This window comes from Vidua chalybeata, chromosome 3 (genome assembly GCF_026979565.1).
Source record: "Vidua chalybeata isolate OUT-0048 chromosome 3, bVidCha1 merged haplotype, whole genome shotgun sequence".
Classification (NCBI taxonomy): Eukaryota; Metazoa; Chordata; class Aves; order Passeriformes; family Viduidae; genus Vidua; species Vidua chalybeata.
In genome coordinates, this window is record NC_071532.1 from 68,200,065 (window position 1) to 68,214,111 (window position 14,047).

At 38.5% G+C, this 14,047-nt stretch overlaps 1 protein-coding gene across 6 annotated transcripts in view; it reads left to right on the plus strand.

Annotated features, from left to right (window-relative positions):
- The window catches only part of WASF1 (WASP family member 1), an 87,488-nt gene extending 75,391 nt beyond the window's left edge, over window positions 1–12,097 (plus strand). For 5 of the 6 annotated variants that reach the window (XM_053939489.1, XM_053939488.1, XM_053939491.1 and 2 more), the window contains 6 exons: window positions 3,616–3,769; window positions 4,492–4,609; window positions 5,422–5,594; window positions 7,571–7,750; window positions 9,064–9,701; window positions 11,181–12,097. In XM_053939489.1, the coding sequence (XP_053795464.1) occupies window positions 3,616–3,769; window positions 4,492–4,609; window positions 5,422–5,594; window positions 7,571–7,750; window positions 9,064–9,701; window positions 11,181–11,338 (1,421 nt within the window). In that variant the 3' untranslated portion in view covers window positions 11,339–12,097. The remainder of the gene's footprint in view (window positions 1–3,615; window positions 3,770–4,491; window positions 4,610–5,421; window positions 5,595–7,570; window positions 7,751–9,063; window positions 9,702–11,180) is intronic. The other variant, XM_053939492.1, reaches the window with a different exon arrangement.
- The last annotated feature ends 1,950 nt before the right edge of the window (window positions 12,098–14,047 follow it).

Genomic DNA, 14,047 nt, shown 5'->3' on the forward strand with positions numbered 1-14,047 from the left:
GCTGTGATATTCAAAAGTTTATGATCTTGAAAGTTGCTAGGATGAAATTCTGCAAAAAGTATTAAGAGAGCAAGTTTTTAAGAGGAATATATTTATTTACTGTCTTTAGAAGAATAGTGCTTTTTGGTCTAGAATCTAATCATAAATTGTGTAGTTGAGTAAGTGTAAAAGAATAAAAATAAATCTAGTAACTTTTTTTTTTCTTCTGGTGAAGTAAATTGTAGTATTTAATGTATTTGAAAAGTTAAAGGTAGCTACTTTCTGTCAGTGCTCTGGTGAGCTCTATACCTGACTTTTACTATAGATTGGGGATTGCAGTTTAATGAGATGCTTGCCAAGAGATAAGACATTATTTAGTATACGCATTACAGATGGACTTTTATTTAATTTTTACTTTACCCCAAAAGAAACACAGTTATTGTACCTCAACAGAATGAGATTTAAATACCCTTTTTTCCCCTCCCAGTGTGTTGCTGATTATAAGTAAAAATGGACTGGCATCTCTTTTTCAAAACTAAGTGTACAAAAGGCTGGCAGTTTAGCTTTCTGACAGACAATTTTTGCTTATGTGGAAAATATTGTTGTGCGCAGAGGGTTAGATTGGCTGATATAATACATCTTTTCATACAATCCAAACAACAAACACAGTAAAGACAAACAGGCATTTGTTTAGATTGTTGAATGAATCTTCAAATTAAATTGTGAATATCTCAATATTTAAGGAAATCATTTAAGACCCCATTTTTTGTTAATTGCAGTGAACACAAGCAGTGTAGTAGGTGGACTTTCAGAAAAATATATCCATATCAAATTTAGGATCTTGGGCTGTACAAAAAGTTCTGGTGCTATTTAGGAATTAAGCAACTGGAAGCATAAATTTACCAGCATCAAGTCAAATGCCTGCAGCTTTTCCAACTCCTCCTTCAGCTGTTCATCTCGTCTCACACCTGAATTCATACATGCAATTTGTCTGGCCAGTCCCCTTGCAGTGCCAGTTTGTCAATCAGCCGAAGGCGGGTGGCTGTGGGACCAGCCAGGTTTTCACGTCTTCCCCCCGCTGAGGCTGTAAAGCACGCAGGGCTTTTGTCTCTTTGCCAGCTGGCAAGCTGAACAAGCGGCTTTGTAAGCCAAACCGTGCACAGCCCAGCATTACGCTGGGTGTGCGGCGTGGGATTTACCTGATCCCTCCGTGCAGAGATGTTATATCCATGTCAGGATTCTCGTGTGTTGCGTGCCACATCCTTCTGTTTCCTGAGTAATGCTGTCCTCATGTAGCCTGTTGTTTGGAATAATGGTGTGCTTTTCAGGGAATGCCTGTTACAGGTCATCAGCACAGGAAATGCTGCTTGAAATTCTACAGTATATCTTTTCCATGAAGCCTTCTGCTGTGTATCTTAGGTTTAAAGAGAAAATTATTATGCTTATTGTTGGAGATTGATTGATTGATTATCCTCTGGTGTGTTATCCCCCTGTACGTGTGTACAAAATGTAGAGTTTTAAGCAAGAAAAGGGAAATTATAAATTAGACTGGCTGTACTTGCTCATTGAAGAGATGGAATGCTAATAAGTAGTTTGTAGAACAGTGTCAATAATATGGTGTCACATATTCTGTGAGTGTTTTAATATTAAACCAAAGTACTGTATTTATTTATTAGAATAAATTGATTAAGTTAATTGTCTTCAGAATGTACCCAGGTTCAAAGAGAAATATACTGAGTTTTACTTTTGTTGGAAATGTCTCCAATATATGACAGACAGTTAGAAATCTTGCAGGATTGCCAAGCAACTCCGAGCAAGTACATTTGATGCTATTTGTATAACCAACAACCCAAAGGAAAAGCAGCTGAAGTATAAAAAGATCTAAGACTTAAATTTTTAGATGAGGTAAACCTCAGTTATTCTAACTGAACTTTTGCCAGCTGATAACAACCTGTACTTCATGACAGGTACAAAATGTATAAGGTTAGTTATGGCTGCAAAAATACCTACAGAAATTGAGACTCCTAGCTGTCATTCAGACATTATAATACTTCTTTCACACACTTAAAAAGGCTTCTGAGCAGCTAATTAAAGCTATTAAAAAGAATAAAAGACACTGTGATGAATTAGAACCTAAGGGTAAAAAGGAGGAAACTTCTCCAGGAATACCCAACCTTGCCAAGCATAATAAACTTCAAAAGCCAAGTTGAAAATCAAATAAATCCCATCTTTAGCCTCACAAAGGATGTTGCCAATACGCTTAGGTAAGAAGACAGAACATTCCAGGAACTCTGGAAAAAGTCCTGCTTTCTGCCCCTTTGTGATCACACAGTAGAAATCCAGCTTGGTGTGTGTACGTATGTACGTGTACACTTGTATGTGTTACAGGAACCCGAGTAAAAAAAGCAGTTTTCAGCTTAAACAGGATTTTCTTTAAACTGTTGCCAAAGGCCCTAGTGATAGTGGGGCAGGGGTAGAATTGTCCTCTCATCTTGCATAAACGGACATTACTACCAACCTGTTTCTATAAAATAAACATAATTATGTATAGGTAAAATGCATGTGCTGAAAGTACTCTTTGCTACTATGCCAGAAAACTGTTTTCAGCATTTTAAAGAAAGAGCCCAGGCTAATGAACAGATCTGCTGCTTTATCTAATGGAAGTCTCATGCTGGTTGCAAAAGTAGCTTTGAGGCACACCTGGACTTCACAGGTGCGGTAACTGAAGACTAAGGAGGGAGAGAAATATGAGACTAAATAGGTATACTGTTTCCAGAATTAAAAGTGCAAAGCTTATCAGTTGTGGTCACTTTTCATTAATCTTTATCTAAATTTTAATGAAATAGAAAAAACTCTTTTGAAATGGAGAAAAATATGTAGGCTTTACTAGGAGTGGGTAAAAATAGTTGGAAACCCTGTTTAATGTGTTATGTTCATCTAGAATTGTTTTCCTTTGGATCTTACATAAAGGTAATTGATTATTCCTAACCACTGTGCTTAAAAGTCAAGGTGGCTCTGAATTAGACAGAGAAGGCTCATGTTGATTAAACAGATTAAAAAGCATTTGACTATTTTCATGTGTTGCAACATAGAATCACCTCCCATTAAAGCCCATTGATCTCAGTAGCATAAGCCTAAATGATTTGCTGGTTTGGTATCTCAGTGGGCCCTCAGTGGAACTGCTGCCTACATGCAAGGAATGCAAAGTTTGGCTTGCTGATGCCATAAAGGTAAAATCTATACCTCAAGATAGAGAGCAGTTTTTAATAGCAAAAGGATTGTGAAATGGAGTTGGTAAATGTTATTAGGTACTTCTGAACTACTGCATGATATTTTACAGCTACAGTATGCAATTTTTTTAACTACTTAGGAGAGGCAGAGTTCTGATATTTATTTAGGTGAGAAAAATTTCCTATGACGCTAAATAGAGGATAATGTGCTAGAACATTACAGCCGTGTTTGTCACACAGTCTGACAATATCTTGCCATGGCGATAGTGCTAGATGAGTCTGTATTTGCTGTAAAATAGATGCAAGCAGTAGTGCTTTATATTTTAACCAACATTAGGCAATTCCAGATTAATCCAAACAAAATTTATCTGGTGGAATTTTTTAAAATGGCAATATCCCCTTTCAGTGTCACTGCAGGACATTACAATGAGAAAAGCTTTCCGGAGTTCCACGATTCAAGACCAACAGCTGTTTGACCGAAAAACTCTGCCAATTCCTTTGCAAGAAACTTACGACATCTGTGAACAGCCTCCTCCACTTAACATTCTCACCCCTTACAGGTTAGTAAAACAGAATTCATCAAAAACAACTTCTAGCTTATTTTATGTAGGATATATCCAGGCACCTTGCTCACATGGAGTAGCACTTGAATATTTAAGGAGCCAGAGTAAAAAACTGTGAAGCTGCTGGAGGCATGAAAGCAGCAGAAGACAATATAAGCATTGACATTATAAGAATTGAAAAAGATTACTCCATTTAACTCAAATCTTAACTCAGTGTAACACGGTAGGAAAAAGTAGTTTTTAAATTCTGTATTTATTAAACCATATAATGTACTTGGATGTGAAGTGAAGAAATTGAACAGGTAAGTGTGTAGAAAGAAGGATCTTCAATGGAAATGAATATTGTTTGCTGTCCCAGAGATTCAGTTTGAATCATTAGCTGAACATAAGCAGCCACACAAATTTGCTCAGTATTTTAACAGCAAGATTTGACTTATTGGAGTGGAGTGGGAGTTCTCTGATTTATGACACTTTTTTTTTTTTTTTTTTTTTTTTGTCTGGAGCTTGTGTTAAAGTTATCTTTCAAGTTACCTTGAATGCCAGGAAAGATAGTAAAAAGTGTTGGCGCAGGAGGTCAATGATCCTCTCTTTTGTGTTCCTCAGTTGTTTCAGGGTCTGAGATACTATATATTCTTTAATATGCCCTTGCTTTGTCTTAATGTTTGGATTCATGTCTTGTCAAATAAATAGTATGCCCTGTTTGTGTCACTGTATTTCAGGGATGATGGAAAAGAGGGTTTGAAGTTCTATACCAATCCTTCATATTTCTTTGATCTGTGGAAGGAAAAAATGTTGCAGGACACCGAGGACAAAAGAAAAGAAAAGAGGAAGCAGAAGGTACATATGTTAAATTTATATGGCTTCTCTTTGTTTTTTTCCTAGAAAGGATTTGCTTGCAGATAGGCTACTTTAATAGCAATCCAGACTTGATAGAGTCATCTATTCAACTAAAGCTACTTGTATTCATTCAGTTCCATCAACTTTAACAATATAATAATAATAATAATAATAACAATAATAATAGCAGTAGTAGTAAAATTATATAGAATTACCTAAAACTTACATGCGGTCTTAACCAACTTTTGCCAAAGCTTTTAAGTATTCTAGCAATGACTCAGAAAGGAAGGAGGAATACAGCAGGAGTAAAGAATTTCACTTGAACGTTTATTTGTAAGACAAAATTTTGACAATCTTACAGGTGAAAAAGCTTGAATGACATTCTAATAGATATGTTTCACCTAAAAAGAAATTAGTAGGAATAAAACATATTGCTTATATTTTCTTAAAATTAAACAAGAACTTTTGGAAATGGTAATGCTACTTTTTTATTTGACCATTATTCTGTATGTTTCATACGTAGTAGAGAGAGTAAATATGAGTGTCAGATTTATAATTTGATTTCAGACTTAGAATAAAAAGCTACTTAAACAGGTATTTTTCTTTATATTATTCAGGTTCTTAGCCACTAGTCTGCCATTTCTGGCTCTTACAAGTCTTTCTGGTCTACATATTATGCTTTAGCCTGAAAGCAATTTTTTCTTGCATTTGAAATGGGATTGTTTTTCATAATTTTGTGGCTGATGTTTATATGCAAGTAATTAAAAAACACTGTCTCAGTTGTCAGTTTTGTTTGCACAACTCTCCTACAGCAGAAAAATCTAGATCGCCCTCACGAACCAGAGAAAGTGCCAAGGGCACCTCATGACAGACGGAGAGAGTGGCAGAAGTTAGCCCAAGGTCCAGAGCTCGCAGAAGATGATGCTAACCTCTTACATAAGCACATTGAAGTTGCTAATGGCCCAGCTTCACATTTTGAATCAAGGTTCCTTTTTGTTTTTTCTATCCTTTATGAAGTGTGTTCATACTGTGTAGTGAACATGGTCAATGACGAGATGCTACTGCTTCCCCTGAAGTGCACTGGAAATCAGTTATTTTGCTTAATCAAAACTCAATTTTAAAATTCTGAGTGTCCTTAACGGAGTAGTTACTATGTTGTTATTTTTAAGGGTAGCATGTGTCCTCACTGTGTCCTTGAGGATGTGCTGTCCCGTGCAGCTTGATGAAGTTGTAGTGTCACTGCTGCGAGCTTGCACCCAGGTGTGTCACTGCATTCCAGTCCTGACCCACAAAATCCCCACTGTTCCAGCCTCTTGATTTTTCTTAAGCAGACATTGCCAAGACTATGTCATGTGTGTGATGTGAACAAATGTCCACTTGGAACTCAAATTAGAATGCTGAGCTTCTCTTTACTCTTGAACAAATCCATGATTTGATTGACATTTCTGGTTATAGCCTATTACAAAATCCAACCTGTTGAATTCTCATTTCACAGCACGTATTTGCTGGTGGCTAAAAGTAGCATTTCACATGGTAAACACCTGCTGTGCTTGTGCTTCTGGTCTCGGTGCAAAATCAAGTCTGTTTAACCATCCAAGAAACATCTAATAGCAAAGAGGGCTGACAAGTAATGTTAGGCAATTTGGGGATAAATTTTTGGTTTGGGGGTTTTGGGTGTTTTGTTTTGTTGGGGTTTTTTTTAATTAAAAAGTATTCATTGTCCCCCCAAAAACTGGTTAATTTTTTCCCCTATCTTTCTGTGGTCAAAAACACACCATAAGAGAGCATTTTGTTTAGCTTTGTAAGGCCTTCAAACAAGCTCGAACACTAGTGATGGTGAGTAATTATGACAACTCTAGGAGAGAGTGTTTGTTGCCTGAAAAGTAGAAAACCTGCTTGTAGAAAACTTAGCTCAATTCAGAATGGAAATTGCTCTCAGTGCGTTTCACTCAGTGGGGTACAAGTTAAGTTATGGTGATTAGCATTTTTCTAGGAACAGCTTTATAGAATATCTGTAAACTGCTGTGTCAAGTCATTGGCAGAAACATCTGCTTTCCTGCTGTCCTTTTGTTGTGTTGTATGTTGGGTTCCACTTTAGACATGCTTGTTTTATATCCAGGACCCTGGCCTAAACCTTGATTATCTCAGTAATGCTATTATTAATAATGCTGAAGTGCTTGGGAGCACTGCATATGCAGAACATGTTGTTCAGATACAGAACAGCACCATGCTTTGAAATAAATGAGAAAGATTTTCACCCCTGAAGAATTTAATAGGCTTAGATACTACAGTGGTGGCAGTATGTGGAAATGTAGAGTGTTGCTCTACTTGTTGGAAAGTGTTCTACAAACACTTTTGCTCTGAATTTAATAGAAATTTTTAAAAATAAAATTCTGTAATTGAATAGTTAATTAAAATTTACGAACTGATCAGATCCTTGAGGTGTGACAAAAGTTGTCATTAACAAGTTGAATCATCTTTATTTAGTGCTACTACTCAGTAATAGATATTGATTGAGTCTTATGTGTATTAAAGCAGCGAGTTCTCTGTATATATTGGAATAAAGATCCTCTGACAGAAGTTCAGCTAAATTATTCAGTTGTAAATTCTACCATTCTAACACGGATGGATTTTCATGAATGCTATAAGAGAAGAGTAGTTCTGATTGCATTGCTGTGTTTATTTAACTCAAAATAATGTGTCTAATAAACACTAAGGTCACACACATACTGTAGAAACTATCTGATATACCTGTCAAAATCAAACCCTTGAGCTGCTAGAAGTAATAATAGGGAAAGTGGGATAAATTAGTGAAAAGCCACACTGTATAATATGCAACACTAGTGGAGAGAAGATTCATGCATTCAGAAGTCCGACTGACGTATAGAACAGTGGCTGAGGACACTAATACTCACTCCTACTAAAGGTGAAGTTGGATCACTTCTCCCTGTTTTTCTACAGATCTCAAGCATACGTGGACCACATTGACGGATCGTATTCCCTTTCGGCGTTGCCCTACAGCCAGATGTCTGAGCTCCTGAACAGAGCCGAGGAGCGCGTGCTGGTCAGGCCCCACGAGCCGCCGCCGCCTCCCCCGATGCACGGAGCCGCCGAAGTGAAGCCTGTGCCTCCCTGCGTTAGGTACGAGCCAGAAAAGCCACGGGCGGATCTCTGGGGCTGGTTTAGTTACCTGCCACCCTGCTGATGGTTGTCAGCGTTATTTCTGTGCTGCCCAGGAATCCCAGGAGCTGTAGCAGCCCGCAGCCCCAGTGTGCCTGCAGGATGGGAAGGCCAGCATCTAAATCCCATAGGGTGCTCTGATGGAGACAGGCCTCAGCTTGCCATTAATGCTGTGACCGTGTTGCCTTCTGAGTTAAATGGCAAGACAAATAGTTCTATGGAAAATGCTTCTGTGAAATATGTTGGCATTTCAGGATGTAGCTTTGGAGTTTTGGAAATTTGTACAACTGGGATGCGTTTCAGCCGATATGAAAGGAAGAATATATCACAGTAAAACTGCTGTCAAAACTATGTATTCATTGCATTTGCTAAATTGTAAGTGCTTCTCTCTCCCAAAGTGTTTTTTTTCTATTTCTCTGTACCTTTTCAGAAGTGGATACATACATAGACTATTTTCTAGAGGTGAAAATTTCTTTGCCACTCCCCTATTTTTTATACTAAAGTCTTACTTTGTGGTCAGGTACATACAACCTAGAATAGAGGATACTTAATTCAGATGGGGTTGTTACATCACCAAGATGTTAGTCTCTTGAAAAGAATGATTTTTACTGCTTAGGAGATCATACACACAATTGCATAACTCTTTAGATTAATTTGCCACAACAATTTAAACAAATCCTCTGGTGGTCTTTCAGGAAAATAAGTTCACTGTTCTCTCTCGTTTCTTCAGGTCACCTATTCATCGTCCTATAACGAGTATCTAGCATATAACCATACCTCTCTGTGCACAGTATTGATGACCTTTGATATTAGTCTCACTCATTTTGTTATCACACCTTAAATATGTATTTCAAATTAACTTGTTCTCATTGTTTGCATTGTTTTGTTTTGGTTTTAAAGTTCTGTGAATCAAAACAGTTAATCAACTGCTAGGTCCCTGATTTGAGAAAAATAATTTGTATTTACTTAGGGACAACAGGGAAGAATTATACTGATATAGGAAACCTTTGATAAAGATGCAGGTACACTGTATAAGAACATAAATTTGGCTAATAGCTGAATTTGAGCAGAGGTCTTTTGGAAACCTGATGCATGCTCCATACTGAAAATTAGACTTCATTATTTATGAGGTGGACAAACACCCTGAAATCATAATAGTACATAATGCTCTTTAATGCCCATGTTTCAATATTCTAAAGTTGTAGAAGTGAATCTATTACTATTTTTTCCACTCTCTAGCTCTAATAACTTTGTTTTGTTATTGGATGTTGCAGTTCTACTCCTGGCTTGGTAGAAAATCGTCCTCAGTCACCAGCAACAGGCAGAACACCGGTGTTTGTGAGCCCCACTCCACCTCCTCCACCACCACCACCTCTTCCATCTGCTTTGTCGACTTCATCATTAAGAGCTGCAATGACTTCCACCCCTCCACCCCCAGTCCCACCCCCACCACCCCCTCCCACAGCTGCTCTGCAGGCCCCAGCTGTGCCACCTCCACCAGCTCCTCTCCAGATAGCTCCTGGAGTTCTTCATCCAGCTCCACCTCCAGTTGCTCCTCCCCTAGCACAACCTTCTCCCCCTGTCACTAGAGCCGCCCAAGTGTGCGAAGCTCTACCTGTTCACGCAGTTCCTCCACAAGGTGAACTACAGGGACTTCCTCCACCACCCCCACCTCCTCCCCTGCCACCTCCTGGCATTCGACCTTCCTCCCCTGTCACAGTTGCAAACCTTTCTCACCCTCCTCCTGTGCTGCACCCTCCTCCCACAACCATTGTCCCTGGCCCTCATGCACCCATAATGCCTCCATCTCCACCATCCCAAGTGATTCCTGCTCCTGAGCCCAAACGCCATCCTTCAACTCTTCCTGTGATCAGTGACGCTAGAAGCGTGCTGCTGGAAGCAATACGGAAAGGTAATGTTGGCTATTAAGCAGCAAAAAGAACAATCTCAGAAACCTGCTAAATACACGTGACCTTTGAGAGATGGAATATTTCACATGTGTAAGAAGTTAGAGGAATGCATCTTAAGTCTGTTACTGTTTTCTATCCTCTACAGTGTATGCATTGCTAGGTAGAAAGGTTTTTTTTCAATTTGTATTTGCACTTATCAGATGTTTAGTTTGGATGGGAAAACTGGTTCTCTGTGGAAGCTATATTACAGAAAAAAGTATGTGTGTTTGTAGATGATCTGTGGAGATTATCTTTCCATTTCTGTTTACCTGCAAATGTAGCTATTTCTGATCATCTACAGATCATGTAGAAGACAATAACATTGGTTTTCACAGACTGTTAAATAAAAGCGAAACTGATCAATTGGCACTGGAATTTTGATCATCTGTCACTGTATTACAAGATATAAGTGACATTCAGAAATCATTACTGAAGACTTCAAGCTGTTAAGTATTTGATCCGGACATGGATCCCAGCACAGCAATGGAGCAGCCTTTGCATTGCAAGGTGCCCATGGCAGAGTGCAAGGGAAGGGCAGAGCTGCAGGGCAGTGTTTTCCTGATGATCTCATGAAGAGCTGTATGTGCAAGCTGTACCTTTCAGCTTATGGTGCCCATGGCCAGGAAAATCCCTACTGGCATCGGAACACACACATTGGTGTGTGCTGCTGTTTGATGGTAGGGTATCTTTCCGTAGTTAAGATCTCTTAAATGTTTCAAGTCCTACATTCTTCTTCTCTTCCCCTGCACTGCAGCACAGCACAGAATCTGTATGGTACTGTAATATCAGCAGATAGGCTGTAGCACTAATTTGAAATATTTTTGCGTGTCTATATGCACATGAATTAATAACATCATTGAAGTCTAAAGAAATGTTGACAACAGCTGAGTACAACAGGGGTGCGTGAACATGCATAGAAAACATCAGCAAAAATGAGAAAATAGAGCCTGCTGGTATAATCTAGGTGATTGCTGAAAACACTTTTGACCAAGTCTTGCCCAAAAACAAAGGCTTGAGTTACCCCAGCTTTGATCTCCAAGTAATACTTTATCCCAAACCAAATCATTACCTGATAAAAAACAGGGTTACAAGAGGTCCCGTCTTGTTAGGATACTCAAATAGCTATAAACTTTCATTAAAATTATTAAGAGAGTCTAGAAAATGCAAATAGCAAAATGGCTTAATCACTTACAGTGGTACTAAAAATGTGTTTTAATGGAAAATCAGAACCAGGATATTATAGTAGAAGGACTCAAGATCTTGTCTGCCACTGCAATTCTGATATTCTTCTCTTTAAAAGCCTGAGAAAAAAATTTCTACCTGAGAAGGACAGCATCCTGTGTATTCATTTTTGCTTGCAAAGCATTTTGTGAATCATGACCTAAATACATTTGCAGTGGTGAAGGAGGAGAGTGACATGTTTGTGCTCTGATGTTCTCCAGGTATTCAGCTCCGCAAAGTCGAAGAGCAGCGGGAACAAGAAGCTAAGCACGAGCGCATTGAGAATGATGTTGCCACTATCCTCTCCCGTCGCATTGCTGTGGAATACAGTGATTCAGAAGATGATTCAGAATTTGATGAAGTAGATTGGCTAGAGTAAAATTACTACGTTGCTGTACACTGCAAAATCGAATGCTAATGTCCATTGTGGTGCTTGTTCTTTGGAAGTTTGATGGTCATTTCTAGTGTTTTTTGTATTCTTTTCTTAACATAATTAATCCATGTTTTTCTACTTTTCAGTTTACAAAGAGCTCCTAGTGCATCTTCAAAATTAAATGTTTTACAGTGGCTTTTCTTACACATCTCTTTCAAAAGAACATACTTTGTTCCATTAGACCACTAAGTATTAAGCATGGGCAGCTGTTGGTAGAGTAGCAGTTTCAATTTTTTGGCATATCTTAACTGTGCACTTTGTGAATTTTAAGTTGATGAAGGCAACTGAGATTGACATTCCAAGGGCAGCTGTATGTACTAATGAGCCTTATTCCACTTCTGATAGTGTTTTAAAACATTAAACCTAGCTATCAAAATATCACTGCCTCGATCACACCCGTACACTAAAAGTACATATAGTTAGCAGCACTGAACACACTGAAAAGCAAATGGATCTTTGGGGGGGGGGGTTTATTATTGTTTTATTGTTGTTTTCAAATAATTATGGCCTTATTTGAATGTTTAGAGATTCCCCTTCCCTTCTTCCCTCCCAGGTACATATTGTGTGGTACTATTTTTGCCTGCATAATAAAAGTTTCAAGTTTTTTTTTTTTCCTTGTGAAATCTTTTGACTTAAACATGCTGTGTAACTTATGTAACTGTTAAAATAACAGTTTGATTTAATAAATTGTTCATTTTAAATGTTCCTGGGTGTTGCTCTTTCAATGAAGCCTGCTTTTCACTGGTATACCTGAGAGATCTTTGGTTTTCAGGTATTTAATCTGTGGTGTACAAAGTTAAAGTACTTTACTCTCAGTGTATCTTGAGGAGATGCAGCAGTTAAAATCATGGTTGATGAAAGATGATTTTTTAAGTGCTGTCTAGCAGTGCAGTGCATGTTTTGCGCATCTTTTATGTTTCTCTTCCTTGGAACAACTCCTTTAACTTCTTCAAAACAGTAGTGATGCAGCCATCATGGACAAACCAAAAACAAAACAGTAAATGGAAGAGAACAAAGACTGAAGAAGCAAAAATCAAAAAGAGACATAATTCTGGTTTTTGGTTATTTTGTAGTGATATGATATGAACAGTAGGCATTAAATGAGTACATAGTTAAAAACCTGTTGAGAAGGGAAGTGTGAGAAGGGTGCAAGAGCTCTCTTACCTTGTGATCTCATTCCTGGAAGATAGAATCCTGTAAGAGAGGAAAATAAGTCTTGAAAGTCAGATTGAGATATCAAGGGTGGAACATTAAATGTTCTATGTGTTACAAACTAGCTTGCAGGGACACATGGTTGTTAGCCTTCTCTTGGAACTGGGCAAAATTCCCAAGGGATAGACTGGGGTAGGAACAGTGTAGAGGAACCCTTCCAGCTGCACTGTCACCATCTCAGCCTCCCCTGTGATTTTGCACATGGCCTGCTATACTCAAGACTTTCAACTGCAACAGTAACACCTTTGTTGGTTTTGCAGAAGAAAAAATATTGTCACAATTTGTGAATTTGCATCTTTGTAACTATTGCTGCAGATCTCTGTGCCCGGTTCTCTCTTATAGTTTCTTCACAGTAGCACCACGTGGTTTGGTCTGTCCTTCTCCATCAGCTTCTGAAGTGCGTGTCCTTCTTAACCCCTCATTGTAATGGTAAAGAAAGGATGTCAGAGGCACTGCTGCATGAATATTTGATGGTGTTTCCTTGGATCTCAGTAATCCTAACTCACCAAACCTAACTAACTTGTCTGGGAACTAAATGTGAGATCCTACTGATGCAGCTGTAAAGATTTGAGATCATAAAGCAAAGTGCATTCATTGTACACAACTGCTCCCCTTTAACCAGGGACCCAGATCTGAACTCCAGGCAGCTGAAAGAAGAGCTTGTCCCTGAATTTCATGTGTAGTTAGTTCTGCCATTCACAAAATTACATTTCAACTGATGTTTATACCTATTCCTTGCTCAAGTCTCTCTAAACTCCTGATATTTCTGGTGTATATTACAGAAAGCAGCCTACATTGTCACTTAAATGGAGCAGCAGCATTTCTGTGCCCAGGCTGTAACTAATTAGTGCATCTCACCATCATGCCTGCATTGGTGGGTGTGCTCTGAGTGTGTCCAGGAACTGTGAACTGGATGTAACTTACATAAAGTGAAGAAAAAGGGAAGAAATTAAAGCAAAAAAACGCCCTTATGTAACTGCAGCTATCACATAGCAGACTTGAAGGTATTAAAAAAAAAAAATCCTTATTGACAAATGGTTGTTATTGACCTGTTTTGCTGTCCTGCTGATTAATAATATCCCTTCCAAGCCACTACCCAGGGCAGACAAAGCACTCATTTAATATGACACAGTCACACAAAGTAATGAACCTTGTCTGTGAAAAGTCAAGAGTTAAATTCAGTTAACATTTCAAAGGCAGGATTCTTGGCCTTCTGCCACTGCTACAGCTTTCTGCCATAGCAACTGGTCTCCAGATAGCAATAGCATGATTCACTAGTAGCAAGAGGTGATTGTTGAATTTGAATATTTGTGTTTGTAGATCAACTCCTGAGCCATGCATTTGCAATCTTGGTGATTTGTGTCCCTCTTATTGTGGTCTCCAACCGCCTTTCTCATTTGGTGGAACACTGTGCAGAGGGCTGCTGGGCTCTTCATGCCTGTG